A 20121-nucleotide genomic window follows, 5' to 3' on the forward strand; every position below is an offset into this window, starting at 1 on the left:
CAGCAATGGGCTCACCGAAGGGCTGTATCCCTATTCCCCGTTCATAGACAGGGGCAGCAGAAACCAGAGTAAATCACAGACAAAAGCTGCCTGGGAGGATGCTCCTGCAGCTGGGGACCGTGGGGCTGGGGCAGGTTAAGGCTGGTATCTCTGTAAGTGAGACGGTTTGTATGAGCTCTTTGCACCGTGATCCACTCTGTTCATGCACGTTCATAGGAAAAGTAACTGGAGTCGGATGGTGACACTGTTGTAGGTGTTACGGCATCTTCAGATGGGATTTGGACAGCCTACCTCCTGCAAGGATGTATAGGTACTAGGGCATTAGTAGTAGTGGAAATTCCAGTGGGAAGCAAATTCCGATTCACATGTAAGGTGACCCTACAATGCAGCGCTGCAGCAAATAGTTTATTTTGAAAACTACTCAGAAACTAAGCTCTGTGGCATACATTGATCTTTTGCACCCACTGAATATATTTCACAAAATCAGTTGAACATAAATCTGCAGAAAAGGTTCAGAAGTAGAGCAGAGAATGAAATCCAACCAGCGTGTTGCAGAAATCTATCTTTGGCTGGTCAAAGCCTGCCATATATCTGATCCCTGAGCCTGGTTGTCTGATACCTCAGCTCCTGCTCTCAAGGTGCGTGGCCAAAAGCAAGCAAACAAAAACCTGCTAGCAAATTCACATAAGCACGTCTTCATGTAAGCTCAGGGATAGAGAGCTTAGTGATTAATGTAGGTTATTGCCTTCCTTCTCCCTCTTTTACCTGTCTACAGACTTCAGGAGAGCTGGGATGTTCCTCCTGTGCTTAGTTGTCTTCCTCCTTTCCACCTTCCTCTCTCCCTTTATCCTTTGCTGCGGTCATTGGCTGTGTTGGTCAGAGCGTATTTGTAGGCTAATCCTCACAGACTCTCAGCAATCCTTGGGCTCTTTGCTTTCCTGGCCCCAGCATAAATCACAGCATCACCAAATGGCTGAGGTTGGGAGGGACCTCTCGAGGTCCTCTAGTCCAGACCCCTGCTCAAGGAGGGTCAGCTAGGGCAGGTTGTCCAGGACTAAGTCCAGTTGGGTTTGGAGTATCTCCAGAGATGGAGACTCCACAACCTCTCTGGGCAACCTGAGCCACCCTAGACCAACACCCTTCCTGAGGAGGTGAAAGACAAGTCAGCAGCACGTTATCAGTGACATCTAACAAGGAGAGGAAGGAGCTACCATCTGCATATGGGCATGGAGAAAAGGAAAAAAAAGAAGCAAAGCTCCTCTACTCTCAGCGACAAGCTCTGATTTCCTTGCCCATGGGCTGTTATCCAACCTGCCCCTCACAGTGGCCAGGGCAAGGACTCCCTTGCCCTGGACAGTAAACTGCCCTGGAGAGTAAACCAGCTGGAGGCTCTGCTGGCCTCTTTCTCCCTTTAATCAGAGGAGAAGGTGCTCTGAGGGACAGAGCTGGAAAACAACTAGAGAAGGAAGCAGGACGGACACTGCACAGGACACGTGGTGATGCTGCTAGCGGTGAAGGCTCCTGAGCCTTTTACACCCAGGATGCGAAGTGGGGCTTATTGCCGGGGACAGGCGCTGTCAAACAGAGAAACCGGGTTCCCCCTGTAGAGTTGGGTCAACCTGTTCTCCAGCCCCCCCAGCGTGAGGAGCGTGACCCCATTCTTGTCGTTCTCAGCAATGACTGCCCAAGCCTTCCTGTGGTTGTTGTCCACCTCGCAGCAGGCACTCGACCAGATGTAGCTGGGTTTATTAACCCTCCCATTGGAGATATAGTTGTTCCCAGGCACGGCGCCCACGACGACGTAGGTGGTCTTACACCCCTGGGTCTTATTCTTCATCGTTTGCTGCTCATAGTTTTTCCAGGCACCAATGTTGAGATTCTCATCCTGGGGGACTATGTTGGTGAGGGTGAAGGTAGCGTTCATGCTGCTGGAGTCGTTGTGATGTCCACAGGGGTTCAAATGGCCACGGTGCAAACCCTTCAGGCTCTTGTAGTCTTTGAGGATAGCTTGGCTGTCGCCGAGTTGCTTTAAGGTAACGTTGCCTTCTTTTAAGAAGGTCCTTGTTTTTTCCATACTTTTGTTATAATTTAGACCCACCAGCTTGACAGGTAAGAAGAGGAAAAGGTGTTAGGATTGGGGATAAGAGTAAAGGAGCAGGCTTCCCTGAAGCAGAAGTCTCTGAGTGCTGAGAAACCATTTTTTGTCGTCTCAGTTTATGAAAATGCATGAATCGGAGAGAAATTCTAAAGCTGCTCCTCCCAGATGCACACAAGTTAAAAAAAATCAAAATAAAAAGCTCAGAATTTGGCTGGTGTCAATTTGAGTTGTGACCTTTGAAACCCAGCCTGCAGTGGGAATGTGGGTGGACGCATGAGACAATGAGCATTTTCCACTCTCAGGTTTGAAAGGTGACTCTGGTGAGACACCTCCCCTGCCACATCTGGTTCCCTTTCCCACTTCTCCACATCTCACATCTGCCCAGGGCTCTCCCTAATCATCCCACCTGCATCTAAGCATGTTATCATCAGCCCTGGCCTTTGCTCCATTCAGCCCCATTTTCACAAGAGCTCTCTCAGTCTCCATGGAAGATTTTCATGCCTTTGTTAATCCAATCTGACAACAGCCTTGTGTTTTACAAGCTTAGGGAAAACAAGCACACAGATATCCTCTTTGAAGGTCTTAAGGAGTCCTTGAAGGTGTCCAGGGTGAGATGAGGATGAGCAGAAGAGCCATGGAGCCCTACCAGGAGGAGATGAGGAGGACTCAGACCCTTCTGCCCTTCTCCTGCTTCACCCCTCTCTCGGGAAGAAGTTTGTGTGGTTGGTGCAGGTGTATCACACTCCTGAAACACCAGTGTTTGCCTCCTCTAATCTCATGGCAGATGTGCTGGGAAACTGGTCCTCAAGGTGATTTTTCCCTGGGAGGGCTGTAGTTCATTGTGAGGATGAAGCTTTTTGCTGAGTGAGCAAAAATACCTCAATGCAAGTGGGATCGGCTGTTGCAGTGCTAATAATGTGTCTCAGAGCTGATCTGTGCCAAGGAGCACAGGTGTGTTCCTTCTGTGCCACCACTGCAGAGACGTTAGAAATGATTGGCTTCTTCAAGGAGCTCAGAATGCCCAGAGACCTGGGGAACCTAAATACTGCCAAAAGACCTCTGAAAAATGTTAACAAACCCACAGATTTCTCAGGTGCCCTGGGTCCATGGTCCAGGAGGAAAACAGAAGTTTCTGTCCCCTCTAAACACGGAGGCTGCAGCAGTGCAACACCAAACTAGTTGCCTGAGTTCCTATGAATTACAAGGGGTTTTCATACCTATGACACCTTTCTTTTCATTTTTAGGGAAACGTATTTAGCCTTCCTCTGGAACAGGGCATATGGCTTTCTCCTGTGCTGCATTTTCACCTACATTCCCCGCTGCTACTGTGTCCCTAGCAATGACCTGAATTTCCTCTTCACCTGTCCCATGATTCACTCGGCCTCTTTTACTGATGGTCTGAAGTTTGTCAGAAGGACGTGTGGGAGGGCCCTGTAGCTTGCAGAGGTCTGTGTGTCTGGTGGATCCTTCTGAACCAAGCCGGAGGCAACGGTGGTAAGGGGTGATGCAGGTGGATGGAGATCACGTACTTCTGACTTGGCTGGTACTGGTCCTACTCACTTTTCACTGCCTGAAATGTCACTCAACAAATTTACTGTGTTAATCCAACCCTCTCATCACTGCGTGCCTTCACCTGGACTGTTTCACTTCTCTCATGCCGCTTACAAGGCCAAATTGACTCTTACTTGGGAGCAAATAAGCTATGTCAAGGACACAAAACAGCTCAGGGTGGAGATCAGAGCCCAGCACAGCTGGTCCCTCAAATTTACCTGCAGTTGGATGTCTTTTCCCCATCGTTTGGTCCCCCACCACAGCATGGGACAGGGAGGGGTGTCATTGGACTTAATGGAATGTCAATTAATGTAATGTAGAATAATGTTCCTGTAAGGTCAATGCAGAAATATGGGCACCTTTAGGATATGACTCATCTCATCCTCCTGCTGATGTCTCAAACGCATCAGAGGACTCGTGTGCTGAAGGTGCTTGAATTTAGATGAGACGAATCTCATCCAGTGGGTCCATTTGCATGGGTGGGGTGGGGTGGGAGGAAAAAGAAGTATTTGCTAAAAGGCTGCAGCTCATCTTTTAATGACTGGAGGGTGATGCGCTGTAGAAGAGGACACTCACCTGGGGCTCAATCATCCATGGGTCAGTTCTCGGACAAGATGTGGGATTGTAGACGTAAGCGGAGTATACGGGAATACGCCGGGTCCTGTCGTACAGGGTGGCAAAGTAATACTGGTTCCCGTAATGCTGGCAGATCCAGGCTGGGTTCTGTGGTTCCAGGGCTTGATTTGGGGGGGTTTGCCGGAAGAAAAACTGAGGGCATGAACCTTGAAAGGATGTCACCACCTCGCTGCGTCCCAGCCAGAGGCAGGTCGCCGAGACCTGCAGAAGCAGCAGCAACAGCATCGCAGGGAGGATTTCACGTGAAGGGCTCTTGCTCACCTGTAGAGCAAGTGTAGAGAGACACTTATCTTGGAGAAAGCTCATCATGGCCTGGAGTCCTTTTTGTGCTTGTGGGACAAGGCTGGCAGAGGAGGGCACTATGAGAGACCAAGGAGGGGACAACTTCAGTCCTCCTGGATATGGAAAAATCAACAGGGGAATAAAGGTGAGACCTAAAATAGGTTTGAGGTGCCTAGAGAAGGCGGCAGTGGGAGAAATCAGCCCCTCTGAGGAGTGATCCAAACCCATCCCATGTCTAATCAGCTCACACAGCAAAGTTTTCTTGGAACAGAGGCATGCTGTTGGCAAGGCCACCTTTTCCAGCCTACCTGTGTTGGCCATGAGCTCAGCAGGAAGGCAGAGTCCTGAATGCCAGAACCAACAGGGTTGGTTTTGGTTTTGGTTTGGAGTTTGGAGTTTTTTTCATTGGCACTGGAGAAAAAAGCCTGCAGCAACCCAGGGGTTCCTCCATTCTGCTCTGAGGACCTTCCCACAGCAGCGGACCTGCAGGTGGGCCCATGCTTTGCCCAACCACCTGCAATGCTGCACTGGGCTTCAGCCTTGCAGGGGATTTGGAAGGGAGATAACAGCGATGCTGTGCTTCCTATATAGCCCTGTCCCCATCCAAGTTCACACAGACGTGCAGCTCTTCCATAGCTCCTCTGTGCTCGCAGCAGGATTAACCTCTGCTGAAGTTAGATCAGATGTTTACCCCAAAGTGATCCAGCTTGAGGTCCTGGCTCTCAGACAGCTGACATTGGGAAAGCTGTGCCCTGCTGCTCAGCTTGCATTTTTGAGGCGTCCAACTCCAGACAATGAGCTTACAGAGCAAGAAGAGGCCGAGCAGATGGTAGCAGCAAGCACAAGGGGTGACGTCTCTGTCTCACCAGCACCCTGGCTGCTGCTATAGCAATACTGAGGGGCACAGGATTCCTGCTGACCCACATCTTTAGCTTTCCTGATTGTTTTTCCTGCACAGTAAAAGGCGCTGGTGCGGGAATTTCTATTTCTTGAACAGAAACAGGTCCTATTTTGTCTTACTCGGATGTTGACGTGATTTTCAGCAGACAGCAAGATTTTTCTATTTGGAGAAAAGTGCTCCAAAATTCCCTCCGATGCTGGCAGGTCTAATCCTGTACATTTTTTCAGTTTAAGAGATTGGCCATTGAACGCACGTCTCGAGGTATTGGAGCAATGGGATTCTGGGACTCTAAAACAGCATTTGACGACACTTCTGAAGCAGAATAGCAAAGTGCTGAGCTTGATGTCCAGGCAATCCTTGCTGGTCCTCTGCTTTTAACTCAGTAAAGTATATGGTCATGGCTGGAGTGCTGCCGCTCACCAAAAGTTGTTATGTACAGAGAAAGGAAGAGGACAGCCAGTCAACACCAAGTTCCTTCTTTTTTCAAAAAGGACTTATAATATCCATAGTGAAACAGTAAGCAGCCAAAACAGATACCAGCTTAGGTAACAGAATCAATATACCCAGCTGTGATATCAAAAATGCAATGGAAACTTAGGTCAAGATTTCAAAAACCTGATGGTGAAATCCCACGCAGGGCAATTTGCAGCAAGGCAGCCTTGGATGGCAAAAAGTGTTTCCATGTAACTGGTATCAGCAAAAGCTAGCCTGGGTTAACTCTTGCGGTGCACCAGTGAAGCTGTTTAAAATCCTTATGTGGGCACTCTGCTTTTGGAAGTGGAAGAAAACAAGTGCAGTTGAGTTGTGAACAAATGAGCAGTGGGAAGGAAACCAAACTCTTCCACTTCTCCACAGTCTTAATTAATGTGGGCAAACTTCCCTGAGTATATACAAAAATGTACTCTTTCTAAAATACAGACAACAGTCCAGGAATACTGTAACAACAAGCTGGTTGTTATAACCAGAAATAACTAGAAGAAGCCATAAACCTCTCATCCTACTCCTAAGAGATCATGCTTTGGCATTTCACTGATTTTTATGAAGACTATGCTCCAATGCTCAATAGCTGGCACTATTCTGCCTTTCATGTCAGTGTAGGCAGTGCCTACATGTTGTCCAGAGCTGTGCATTTTCTGGATGGAGAGGTGATGTGAGTGATGTTGAACAAGGTTTCCTGCAAGCCAGCTCCCACCTGGTCTGCCCTGTAAGACAAACCTCTATTTCTTCCACTTTTAAAGGTCAGAGATGGAAAAAATCCTATTGGATCCTCCAGTCTTCTCCCAGTTGGGAGCCCAGAGATCTGTCGATGAAGTACTTCCAATAATTTTTCCATGTCATGGTTGAAAAGAAACAGGACTTGCAGCACTTTTCTAGGGAAAGTGTATCAAAGTCCAGACCTGACTTCCCCATGAGGATGTTCTCCTGATATCTACCTCAGCTTTCTTTCTATCAGATGCTTACAACCACAGTCCAACCTCCTGCTCAAAGCAGGGCAAGCTATGAGGTAGCTGTCCTAATGCAACGAGACGCAAATCCCTCTAGTGACTGCACTGCAGGAAGAAGGAGATTTTGAACCAGCAGTGTCAGAGGAGGGCACTATTTCTACTTCAGAAAAAGAGGTGCCACCAAAGCCTTCTCTTGAGGTGTCGGTCCCCATGGAAGAACAAATGAATAGCCAAAGAGATGCTAAGTAGATTGAGCAGTGCGGGTCTTCAGCAAGGAGTAAATCCCAGCAGCAGAAGCCAAATGGTCCAGAGAAAACAAAATGCAAGGAAGAGAAACATCGCTTGGACATGTGAACCGAGGAGATGCATGCTGTTCTGAGCCATTCTCCTTAGAGGGCAGCAAAGATCCCCGGTATCCCATGGCCACAGGCAGGACATTAAGATGTCCGGATGCTGGATACGCCAGCCTCATTGACCTGTGTGTCACCTCTGTTTTTGGGAAGTACTCTGTGGATGTGAGCGAGGGCAGAGGGGAAGGGTAGAAACCTCAAGGCCAGCGCACTCTTTTGCAACAACCAGGATGCTGAGACATGAACGACTCACCCTACCACTATGCCGAGTGTGTTCCTACTTGTCAGGTGTTTGGATGAGCATGAGCTTCAAATGAAGGTTGAAAAGCTGACCCAGACCAGACCAAAGATTTAAGGTGCCCAGCAGAGGCAGCAACTGCTTCTTCTGTCCCTCCCCAGTGTCCCACAAGTGCCCTCAAAGCAGCCCTGACATGCATGGCCCATCTCCCATACAAACAACACAACCCTTATCCGTGGCCATGTAAAAAATATCACATTTATGGAAAAAAATTCAGGAAAAAAGCTAAAGATGTAAAAGATTTACTAGGTTGCCTAATGCCTTCAAGGAGAACGGGTGTATATTATTATTTTTAAACAATTATCGTGAGCTATTCTCCTAAATGCTGACTTATGGCAATCCTTGCATTTTGGAGACAAATGTATTCAATCCATCCTCTCCCCATAAGGATCAAGCAGTGTTTTTGAAAAATTACAACTCAGCTGAAAAAGGTGGCACGTGATTTGGGTAACTTTAGTTATATTAACTCCACCAGACTCTCTCTGTGCACACAGAGCAGGTAACACCTGGGGACAGCGGGGTGTCCTTCTTGTCACCGGTGAAGTATCACCCTGCTACAAATACTCACCAGCTGAGAGCTGTTGGGTTGCGTGTGGTTACTTTCACTCTTTCAGTCTCGTTCAGCTTTGGAGACCAAAAATCAGTCCGTTATTTTCACTTTCTGATTCTCATGCAGGAGCATGGGGTCCGCTGGGGAGGGTTAGGCGATAACCGAAACCCTTTGCCACAGATGTGCGCCAGTACTTCTGCAGGATGGGTGTTGATGGATGAAGTGATGGTGGCAAGGAAAAAGAAGGATATTTGCCTGGGAGCAGAGGTAAAATGCAGACGGCTAAAAGCAGTGAAGTAATATTGATGTAGAAGGAAAATAAGAACGCTGTGTTTGTATCTATCTTCTAGCACATGGAAATCTTAAAATAATCTTACATAAAAATCTTACAAAGGGAGAAATAATAAGATACCTATTCTCAAGATCTCTCTGTATGGGATTCATTCATCCTAATTCAGGCATTTGAAAAACAGATTTCCAAATCTCTCCTTTATAGTCAATGGAGAGAAAAAGGTGTCTCCAGAGATGAGTTCGTGTTGGCCCAAATTTGGCAAATGTAAAATGTGAAACTGTGTAAAATAGTTCAAATTGAAGTGTTTATTCTGTGTTGAGTATAAAGGCAGTCTAAGCTGATAGCTCGGTCACAGATGTCTGACTTTTAGATATACAAAGCCTTGTGCAATAAATCCACCCCCTCTCTTGGTGTCTCTGGTTTTAGGGTATATCTGGAAAAGCATTGCAGGGCAATTCACGCCATCACTGGGGTCACAGCTCCAGGTTTTGAAGCAGCTTTTTTCCCACGTACCCAGGAAGAAGCTCAGTTCTTGCACTGTGGTATGAAAATCAGAACTTCTGCATCTTAATACCTTTTGTGGACTAGAAGTGGTTGCAGAGGCAGTCTACATTATGTCAGACAGATGGGTTTCCCCACGGAAAAAAACCTGTTTACTCAAAGTTCAAGAACCTCAACCCCATGACTCAGGGTGGGGAGGGCTGGCTTCTTGCTGATTTTATGGTGCTGCACTGAAAAAGGCGAGTGTTGAATTGATGGGGAAATCCCGCCAGTGAGGTCAGGGCTGGGGTCAGGGATGGAGGAGGTGCATACTCACGAGAGGAAAAGGAGGCACCACGCACATTCGGGTCAGTAAGCACAGATCGCTCCTGACTACACCTTCCTTGCGATGCCTCCTCACATGGCCTGGGTGGTGAAAGATTAGCACCAAAGGGGAGGTCTAGATAGATGTGGGATCTGTCCTTTTGCATTTTCTGGGGCTTGTGAGACCCCTTTCTTCCATCCCTCCAGTTTGCTTCTCCCTCAAAGGGCTCCCTCGTTCAACTTAGCAGCACGGTGGCTTCAATGCTATACCCAAAATAGTCCACCCCTGCCTTCAGCACAGCCTGCCAAGGCGATTTGGTGAAGAAATGCACTTTTCCTTCAAGCTTGGGTCACGTCCCATTCCCCTACCTCCAGGCTTTTCTCACCTTTATGGGCAGCGGGTCTCGCACCTCCAGTGAGGTGCAAACTTTATCTGGAGGAAAGCAGCAGCACCAAGCTGATGCGCTGCTACAGTTGACTGCTGGTCTCGCTGACAGCAAGGGAAATCAAAGGGTAGTAGGTTGGACTGGAAAGTATCTCACATCCCGCCGTTGTTCCTTAGGTAAAATGGAAGTCCCAAGACATTAAAGCAACTCTGGAGCCTGGATTTGTGGGATTTCCTTCCTTCCACCATGCAGCGATAAAAGCACACTTTTCCATAAGATATAGATAGCAACACTCGCAACTGCGCTTTGATTTCATGAACAGGTTGGTCTGTATGGAAACTAATCCACACTGTGGTTGCATACAGATATATTTTTACAAGGATGAAATATCTTTAATTACTGATACAACCTGTTTATTAAGCCTCTGTTGATTTCTCTTCCTGGAAGACAATATTAGGAGTAGGATTTCACCAGGTACGTGGTCTCTCAAATCCTGTTGAGACTTGACTGGTCTGGAGCTGCTCTGAGAGATGCTATCAAGGTGGTCAGAGGCATGGGGCACATGTCTTAGGAAAATAGGTTGAGGGATTCAGTCTTGTTGAGTCTGGCAAAGGGGAGGCTGAAGGGCAGCCCAATAGATGCCTGGAACTACTCCGGAGAGCAAAGATAACGAAGTCAAGCTCTTTGTGGTAGAGCCAGACAGTACCACAAAGGGCAGCAGCCACAGACTGTGGCTTGGGAGGTGCAGGTTGGGCAGCAGGATAAAAAAACATCTCTAGGTAGGTAGTACAGCTCTGTGACAGGTTGTTGGGAAATGACAAATGATGAATTGCAGAGATGACTCAATGCTTAGCTGGATGAAACCACAGGTAAGCCGGTTTAGAGCTGTCAGTGCTTCTGCTTCAGGCAGGAGGTTGAATTAGAGTCCTCCAGTTCATCTTTCCAACTAACATTTCTATGACCCTACGGTAGATGCATCTCCCATCTTCTCCCCCCAACACCCTGCAGGGACACACTCAGATATTGTCTGGAAAATTATAACAAGGCAGCAGATGGCCAAATTCCCTGGCCCTGAGAGTTGTACATTAAAGTGTTTCCACAGCCCAAAGCCACAAAGACACACCACGTACCTCAGAGAGCCAAGAGGAGGGCACATTTCCAGATCCCTGGTTCAGATCCCTGGTTCAGACTCCTCTGGGGGATAGATGCCAACCAGAGGAGACCTCATCAGCTCATCTGGCCCCACAAGGAGAGACTGATGATATCCAATGGTCTCTGCACCAACCCAGCTCCTCTGCTATCCATTGAAAATCACCGCACTGTGAGAACCGCGCTTCAGCTGCTCAGGAGCCCCAGGTTGGCCCTCTCTGCAATAAATACAGGCTGTGCCACTGCATATTAATTACGCCGAGGGTAATTAGCAGTTACATCAACATGAAGATTTCCAGTGAGGCTGCTGGCTCACTCTATCTGGAAATGAGGTTGCCGATTGTCAGCGGAAATATGTCAGACCAAATTCCAAAGGAGAAGCCTCATCACTAATTAGGAAGTGATTAGGAACCCCCTTTGCTCAGGGGTTGTGCTGTGGGTTGTCTCTGCCAGACTTGGCATCCCCTAAAGCCCCTGGATGTGGCATGGCAGGGAGGGCCATGGCAGGCAACCCTGATCTTCACGTCACCTCGGAAGGTGTCAGCTCTAGTCGGTCAGTGGCCGCTGCCCTGCCTCTAGCCAGAAGAGACGTGGTAACGCTGCACCGCAGGAGGGTCACAGATCCTGCCGAAATACAGGCATCATCTTCTGTTAAGAGACAGAAGGTGTGATTTAAGAGAAAGCCCTTGGAGATGCTGAAGCTGCCAAGAGAGACCTCATTTCTCTTAAGTATAATCTTAACTTTGTGCTTTGTAATTTTATGTATTTGTGACTTTCTTGCCATTACTGACAAATCCAGCATTCTAAGTAAACAGATCCTTCGTTCATAAATCTTACTCAGCGCTCACGCTCATTCATTCCTGAACGTATTTGTGATAAAAGGATTCAGATGTAACACTTAGCGTTTGGAAAGGTGATAAAACCACTGGGTATTAGGCGCTAAAATGCCATTAGGAGGTTGATTTTAGGAGTTCATTCAACAATCTAAAGTTTAAGTTAGGATTTGTGTTTAAGAGAGCATAAGCAAACAGCCTGCTGTTCTCAACAGCAGGATGGAGTTTTTTCTTACCACAGACAAGGAGCACAAGCCAAGCGCTTATCTGAAGTGCGTATGGTCAGTGTGAGACCCTCTGTTGATTGCCTGAGACATAAGAAGTGTATGCTTTCCAAGTGCATTTCATGTTAAAGATTGTGACTAAATCTAAAATCAACAAATTCTGCTCGCTACTACCTGCTACTTAAAATTTGCAGCCAGAAGAGGTGAGGACAAGTGGGAATAGAAAGACGGTGCTCAGATGCAGAAGCTCGGTGCTGCATCACGATGCATGGGTGAAGAACGTAGCCAGGACTCAAATCCTGGCCAGGAACATTTCCTAATTAAGCTGTATTCACAAGAAAACGGCCCTTGATGAAGCCAAACTAACACAGACAAACACCACCCCCCCCAGCAAATCACTACCAGATTTGCTTCTGGAGCTCTGTTGATGGCTAAGAAGGATGGTCCCTGTTGAAGAGCTAACCCTCAGCATCCCCTCTAGAGTCAATGAAAAATGAATACGTGTTTCCAGGGCACAGTTCACACCAGGCAGATGAAGTGAATTACGCTATAAAAATGCTTATTTCTCTCTGATGACTACAAGGGTTCCCAGGGTGACAAGCTCCGATTTACACCTCTAAAATGACACGAGATGAGTCCCACTTTATGTTCACATCCCTATATACATGATTCCATTTTTATAATACTTACTTAGCTGAAGCATAACATAAAAATACAGAATCACAGAATCACAGAGTCTTCATGGTTGGAAAGGACCCTTAAGATCACCGAGTCCAACCAACTAACCTACAATCTCTGCCACCAAAGCATGCCCTGAAGTGCCACATCTACACGTTTCTTAAACACCTCTAGGGATGGAGACTCAACCACCTCCCTGGGCAGGCTGTTCCAGTGCCTGACCACTCTTTCAGTAAAGTAATTCTTCCTAATATCTAATCTAAACCTCCCCTGCCACAACTTCAGACCATTTCCTCTGGTCCTGTCATTATTCACCTGGGAGAAGAGGCCAACACCCACCTCTCTCCACCCTCCTTTCAGGGAGTTGTAGAGGGCAATGAGGTCTCCCCTCAGCCTCCTCTTCTCCAGGCTAAACATGCCCAGCTCCCTCAGCCTCCCCTCATGTGCCCTGGTCTCCAGAGCCCTCACCAGCCTGGTAGCTCTCCTCTGGACACGCTCCAGCACCTCAATGTCCCTCCTGTACAGAGGGGCCCAGAACTGAACACAGCACTCGAGGTGAGGCCTCACCAGTGCCGAGTACAGAGGCACAGTCACTTCCCTGCTCCTGCTGGCCACACTATTCCTGATACAGGCCAGAATGCTGTTGGCCTTCTTGGCCACCTGAGCACACTGCTGGCTCATGTTAAGCTGGCCGACCACCAGCACCCCCAGGTCCTTTTCTGCCAGGCAGCTTTCCAGCCACTGTTCCCCAAGCCTGTAGCGTTGCTTGGGGTTAACAGAAGTTATCCTTTTCCAAATCCCTTTCCTTATGGACAGACCTCTGATGCAAACAACCCCTCCTTGTTCATGCTCGTCACCTTGGCATGTCAATCCAGCAGGAATTTCAGGGGAGTTTTGTAACCTTCTGGGAGGTTCTGCTGCATTCACCAGCACCTTTCTGATATGTCAGGATGCTCTCTTGGGAGAAAAACAGAAAAATAATCAAGGAACAGGATGAAGGATGCACTGCGTGCAACTCAGTCTTTGTGTTCTTAGATCCAGTCGTTTGATGTGGCTGGAGAAGCCAACACAGGGTGAGGACCAGACATTTTTTTCTTACTTCTTGGCAGGGTTGCCTGGGTTCAGAGTAATGCTCTGCATGTTACTCAAGCCCAAAATTGCTGTTAGCATCAGAAATCACCTAGCATGAGGATGAGCTCATGCTAAACTAGCTATGGGCTAGATGCAAATTTGGGGTGCTTGAGAAGTGAAGTCAAAAGCTGTTTGTGCAGGTGACTCACTCTGAGTCAGACCTCCTCGTACCCCAAAAGCCAGCTCATGGATGTAATGAAGCAAGTCAGGAGTCAGCTTATGCCCAGTCTAGGCTGACTCTTCCCCTCATAATGCAGCCTTACCCTGTTACCATTCCCTTTCTGCCCAAATGGATGACCTCAGAGGGCCAAGCACAACCCAAGAGGACCAGTGATGCTTCCTTTGTGGCTTAGTTTTCTGCTGGAGATCCCACTTCGTGGAACATGGCCATTGCCAAGAGAGGATGCATGAGAAAATCCTGAGTTTCGACATTGGGGATGCAGAATTCAATGCTCGTTTTCACTATAAGAACGCAGAGGACAAGTTTACTATAAAAATATACCTGTGTCCATAATAAGCAAGTGGGGAAATTTGAAATGGGTATTTCCAGGAGTATGTCAACAAGATACAGTGAGTCACGAACTGTGGTAAGCTAAACTCAGCATTTCCTTTGTTTTGTGGGTTTCTGCACCGACATGGTTTTGAAAGTGTTTTATATGGTCAGCACCCATCTTTCCAAGTAGAAGAGAGAGGAATGGGAACATGGAAGGCTGGCGGGTCTGCAGGTCTAACTCAAGCAGGGTGAGCCATAACAATGGGCAAATTCTTCAGGGATGAAGAAAGATTTTCCTCAAACAGAAGCAGACAGGAACCCAGCAGGGAAATGCAGAAACCTGCACGCAGCCAGCTCAGACCTCACCTCAGCTGGCTCTCTGATGCCTTTCTGAAGATGAAGGCGCTTCCCTAGAACACAAAATTGACAGCAAGGACCGGCTTCCAGGATCCATCTCTCAGCTGGGGATATTTGCTGGGGCAGAGAAGGTAGCTGATGAGGTTAGAGAAACGTTGGGCAGCAGCAGCCTTGTGTCTAGGCAAGCTGCAACGGCAGTTGACCTGCAGTCCACCATACGGGTCTAACCAGAGGCTGTTTTGCTCTTGAAAAGCAAAAGTAGAAGTATCTGCTGACACCAGCGAGGAAACCAGCCCAGCAAAACTGTTTTATAGGAGATACATTTGAAATCCAGACTGGCTGATAAGAGGCAGATCCCATTAGTAATAAATCTTTGGAGGTTTTTTTAGGTGTTTCCGCATGTTGATCCCACTGGATCTCTAGGTTGCCTTGGTAGAAAAAGTCAGAATCAACAGTTCTGGTGCCTGGGCGAAACAAGACCAAATGCCACCAGTGGCATTTGGGAGTGGGGACCCTAACCCAGAAGCACAACAACCTCACGGTGGAGATACTGGATGCAAAGTGGTGGGCTTGCTCAAACTGTCCAATGTCAACACTTGGAGACACAGTAAAACTCAGGATGGAATCAACCTTGAGCAGCCTGATCTAGCGTCGATGTTAGATCTGCTGCAAGCAAAAGGCTGGACTCTTCACAGCTCCCTTCCAACCGCAGTCTTTCCATGATGAACTTTTTGTTCTTGCCTGGGCTGCACCAGATGTGAGGTGTTTTGGCTTCAGCAGAAGCCAAAACTGTGTCGCTCATGCTCAGCATGTGGATGCTGACCCCATGGGAGCAATGAATGAGGAGATTGACTTGGAATTTGCCACCTATATCTCTTTTTTTTCCTCCCTTAACTCCCATATCTGCAAAAACTATAAGTCTCCGTTAAAAAAAACACACCTTCCTATGGTTACAGAGGTCGCTACGCCACCCAAAGAAGGTGGGGGGAAAAGGAGTCAGCGTGGATTCATGTCCAACCTCAAACATCAAAAGGCAAGTCTTCATAAAACCATGGGGATTACGAAAAAGATCTGGAGAGTTATTCAAAATAAGACTGAAATACAGGTCAATGCGGGTAAGGTAGAAAACACCAGGTTTAGAGCTTGGTTTCTATGTCCTGGTTCTTGTTTTCAAGTCAGCCGCAGACCTAAATCACAGAAATCAGCACAAAATGCATTGGCTGATACTTTTCATTTTTTTTCGGTGGCAAGAAAAGTTTCTGATAAATGCAAAGCTGTTACCACCAGCCCCAAGGTGGTATCCTGGGAGGTGTGCTACAGGAAACACAGCGCTGAGAACGTGCCTCTCTTTTTGTACGACTCTCACACTTACTCCTGGATATTCCCCGTGGACACTGACGGATTCTTTATTTGGAAAGCACGTTGGGGTTAGTAACACAAACTTGCCATTAAAATCCACGCATTTAATTAATATAAACCTTTCAAAAGATAGTTCTGCAGGATTAAACCAGGTAACACCCCTCTTTATTGTAACCTAGGGCAACTGCTCAGCCAGATTATTCCATTACAGAGTTCATCTCTCCTAAAGATCACAGGTGCCCTCCAGCTATTTGGGTGTTATTTGTCAGTGCTTATAACATGAAGTCGTCTGCTCATCCGAGATTCTTTCTCCGCGTGTCATGCTGTATACTGAACTTTTCTTTTTGCCCTTGGAAATCACTCAAACGTTCAGAAGAGGAAATAGAGGAACAGCCTTAAAGATATTATTTACTCTCAAACTACTCCTTCGTGCTCCAAATTATTTTCATTTAGCATCCATTCAGGCAGCTCATCCCGGTAGCCTTTAAAAGGCTGAATGTTGTTTATCCTCAGTCATCCAAACAAATTGGTCTGCAGGAACAATCTGTCCCCGAAGATAAGTAGATAACATTTACTAATGGCAGGTAAAACCTCACAGCTTTATTGGTTACTCGGCCAGTCACGGACTGACTTTCTAGTAGAAGATGAATTTCAGTGCAAGTTACAAACATTGCAATTAATATTTTTTAGTGTCATTATTGCAATTAATTGCAATTAATTGCAATAAGGTTAGTTAAAATTATTGATAAATTATTGATAAAAAACAGTAATGATAACATTCTTGATTAAAAAAAAGAAAAAAAGCCAGTACGGAGAATTTCTTTATCTACCTTCTGCCCAGTGAAATTCAAGGGCAAAACACACACAGACACAAGGTATTAAAAAAACTCTGGACTTTTGCGTTTCCTGACTACGCTGTTTGAACAAAACCCATCCTGAAAGTCCCACCTTCCTAGCCCGAAAGCTGTCAGGCTCTCAGAGATCAGCAACCAAATGCAAGGCAACCAGGTGTTGCTTTCCAAAAAAAACCAAACCCAACTACATTTAATACGTGCATCTCACTCCATTCCATCCAGGATACTCTGAAGATGTCACAGGGGAGAAGGAAACCAGCTCTGTGTGGTGCCCGGACGTCTCACTGGGGAAGGGGCTTTCTCCAGGAGACACCATCCCTCTGCCCTGCTTTGCAAAAGGGGAAAGCAGAGCTGGGACATTTTTCGGTCTTCTGTTCTGTTTTTTTTTAGGAGAAGCAAAGCTGCCCTGCTCGGTGTCAACAGCCCCGATACAGGAAAGGGGTTTGTGTGCTAGATAGCATTCAGCTATTGCACGTAGGAAGTGGTGCAATGCTTTAACACAGCAGTTACTGAGACCGCAGCACCTTGGTTTCGGCTGTGGACCGACACGAGCGCAGCAAACCAGACGTTTTGGATCCTTCCCCCAAAGCAGAAACGCTCTTTATCTGTGAACCCAGCTTACCCAAGTCAGCAAGAGCTGAACTGCAACCTGGTTTCGTTGGCAAAACAGGACGGGGTTCACTTAACTTGCAAACACAGGGGAAATTCTTTATGAGAAATGTCAGACCTGGTCCTCCTTTGACTTGTCTCTGCTGCTATGAAAAACACCCCGCCGGCTGCAGGAACAGGAGCCAGGATTTCCGGAGCTCCAACCTCAGCTTTGACAGGGACTACCCAAAGCACTCTTGCAAACTCCTAAATCCCCTCCTAAATCTACCTTGACATGACCAACATAAACCACTTGGGAGCTCGCGAGTGTCCCAAACGGGACTGCAGATGGACATGGAAAGGACATTTAGTTCATCACCAGCCTCCAGACAGGTTCCATTCAGAGTACACCATTCCTGGCAGCTGCCTGTGCCATCTACACACAAAAAACTTATTGTAGACTCTGCCGCATGCCTGGGCAATGCCTGCCTACCTGCATTGCTCAACTGCACTGGCTGCCCTTGCTGATGGATTTATTTCATTTTTTTCATATTGTAAATCCTAAGCATGTTTATTATTGAAATTGCTGACAGGTTGGTTTAACCTTCAGTGGCTCAGCACTTCAAAGAGGAGGTGGTCAGCCTTCCCGTACTACAAGCTCCAATTGAGGCCAGCTCCACAGTTTCATGATTGAAAAGGTTTTTTTTACATGAGACAGGCAACAGGAGAAATAACACATGAATTCACTCTTTATTTTAGGTCCCAAAGTCTGCTCTTTCCCTCAGTGAATGATTTTATGACTATCCGTTATTTTTATTCTTTAAAAGTGCCTGGTTTTGGAAGAGTTTTGAAATTTAGATTTGCAAATGCTTGTAGCTGAACACAAGTGTGCCTTTGTGCTTGACTTGTTTCTCAATTTAAAATAAAAGATAATGAGATCTCAAGTACAAGGTTCGCTAAAGTGACGGAAAGAAGCTTCATTGTAGGTGCAGTAAATCTCGAGCTCTTCATTGACCTCAGTGTCAGGAGGTGGCACAGAGAAAACAGAAACTAGGTCAGCTTCAAAAAGATGAGCCTCCTTGTATTGAGCATGCTGGGACTAAATCAGAAAGGCCAAAATACAACCGAAAAGTGATCTGGGGCAATGGAAAATCCCTTTTTACGCGCTCTGACCATCATAACATGACCAGGAGGAACTTTGATCTGTGCAAAGAGTAGGTTATTTGTGTGATACCTACAAAGCTGAAAATACCCAGAAGCAGCAGATACCTTCAGCTTGCCTGGGTCTCAGGGACTCTTCTGAGATACTTAAAAAATAGCCACGAGAAGTTGTCTTGGGGAACTTGAGCAGGGTGAGAAGATACTTTCAGATTAAGAAAGGGGAGACATCATGCTTATCTTTAAAAAAAAAGGATTGGGAGGAAAAGATAGATCCTGGAACCTATAGACCGGGATGATGAATTTCATTTCATTCCAGAGTGACTGCTGAGACCAACTTTCTGCAAGCACCTGCAAAGTAACAGGAGAGAGGGGGTTGTCAAGAGCAGGTTGTCTCAACCTGGTCTGATTTCCTCTTGTGACCTAGTAACAGAGGCAGATGATTTCAGATAGCTTCTCTTTACAAAGACTTTGGATCATGTCTCCCGTGGCAGTATTTGAGAGACCGGAGGCTGATGCAATGCGTTGGGATACCTGTGGATACACGTGGGAAGCACTGGAGAGCGGTCCCAGGGACCTGCCTTTAATGGTCCACAGCAGAGTGGAAGAACAGAGGCACAGGTTTCCACAGACTGTCCAAGGTCCTCTTCAACGTCTTCATTGGTAGCTCAGCTGATGGAGGAGACCATATTCTTATTAAATTCACGGACTGTTCCAAGGAGGAAAGGAGTCCAAGGGCATGGAGGGGTGGGACTATTATTCAAAGTGATCAAAACAAATTAGAGAAATATTCTGGGGGGAAAAAATCCCAATACCTTGACATTCATATGCATGGTAGAAGAGCCTTCAAGACATATCAAGTAATTGTTCCACTTCATCCTGCACTGCTATCCCCAACCCACAATTTGAGTCAACAAAGATCTGAGAAGGGGAACAGATCGGATAGAGACAGAGGTACTGTGAGGTCAGAGCAGCCTGGGCAGCCGTTGGAGGGTAGAGCACAAGACCGATATTGTAGATATCAGCACTAATCTGAAAGTTGCAGTGCCTAAAGCTGTTGGTTTCTGGTGGTGATGTGATGCTGGCTGTGATGATGGTGAATTCTATAGTCCACCATGGCACAGTACACAATGGCATCAAGAAATGATATTTTGGCATGAGCTTCCTTAAAGATTCAAATGCCATCCCAAACACCAACACCAGTGAGGCCCCAGCTAGAGTGGCAGATCGAGTTTTGGGCACCTCATGTCAATAAAATGAGTCAGCCAGGAGGAACCCAGGAGTGAGAGATCTCTATTCTGAAAAAAAGCGACTTGTGATGAACAACTGAAAACTTTTCAACTTTTTAGAAGAAGAATTTGAGGGGCTGGGGAGCAGCCTTCAGGTACACACATGGTTTCTGCTCTCCTTGCCCATGCTGGATGAGTCAACCATGGATTAAACTAAGCAAGTCTCAGTGCAGTTTAGATTAGGCATCAGGAAGCTTTCTCTAACTTTTCAGGGACTGGAATATGCTCTCTGGGGAGGTAATGGGGGTCTCCATTATGGGATGTCCTTCAAGAAAACCACAAGCATAACTACTGATGGGATTTGGTTGGGAAAGGCATGGGACCTTTGAGGTCAGATTCATGTCTCTATCTCTAGCCTTATAATTGTTCTTGAGTTTGCTGTTGGTTTACTGTGTACCTGAGATCAAATTACTCA

The 20121-nt window shown here is 46.8% G+C and overlaps 1 protein-coding gene across 1 annotated transcript; it reads right to left on the minus strand.

Moving 5' to 3' along the window:
* Positions 1-186: 186 nt before the first annotated feature.
* LOC128904325 (endonuclease domain-containing 1 protein-like) lies at positions 187-4530 on the minus strand. Its single transcript, XM_054188462.1, has 2 exons — positions 4226-4530; positions 187-2101 (listed from the first exon to the last, which is right to left on the minus strand). The coding sequence occupies exons 1-2, from the start codon at positions 4508-4510 to the stop codon at positions 1556-1558; spliced, it is 831 nt and encodes a 276-aa protein (XP_054044437.1). The 5' UTR covers positions 4511-4530; the 3' UTR covers positions 187-1555.
* Positions 4531-20121: the final 15591 nt, after the last annotated feature.

This window comes from Rissa tridactyla, chromosome 1 (genome assembly GCF_028500815.1).
Source record: "Rissa tridactyla isolate bRisTri1 chromosome 1, bRisTri1.patW.cur.20221130, whole genome shotgun sequence".
NCBI classification, from domain to species: Eukaryota; Metazoa; Chordata; class Aves; order Charadriiformes; family Laridae; genus Rissa; species Rissa tridactyla.

Bases quoted from the DNA above. Each gene is read 5' to 3' on its own strand.
- LOC128904325 (XM_054188462.1), bottom strand. From the start codon at position 4,510: ATGCTGTTGCTGCTGCTTCTGCAGGTCTCGGCGACCTGCCTCTGGCTG. The intron at 2,102-4,225 runs GTGAGTGTCCTC...TTACCTGTCAAG, and splicing joins CATGGATGATTGAGCCCCAG to CTGGTGGGTCTAAATTATAA.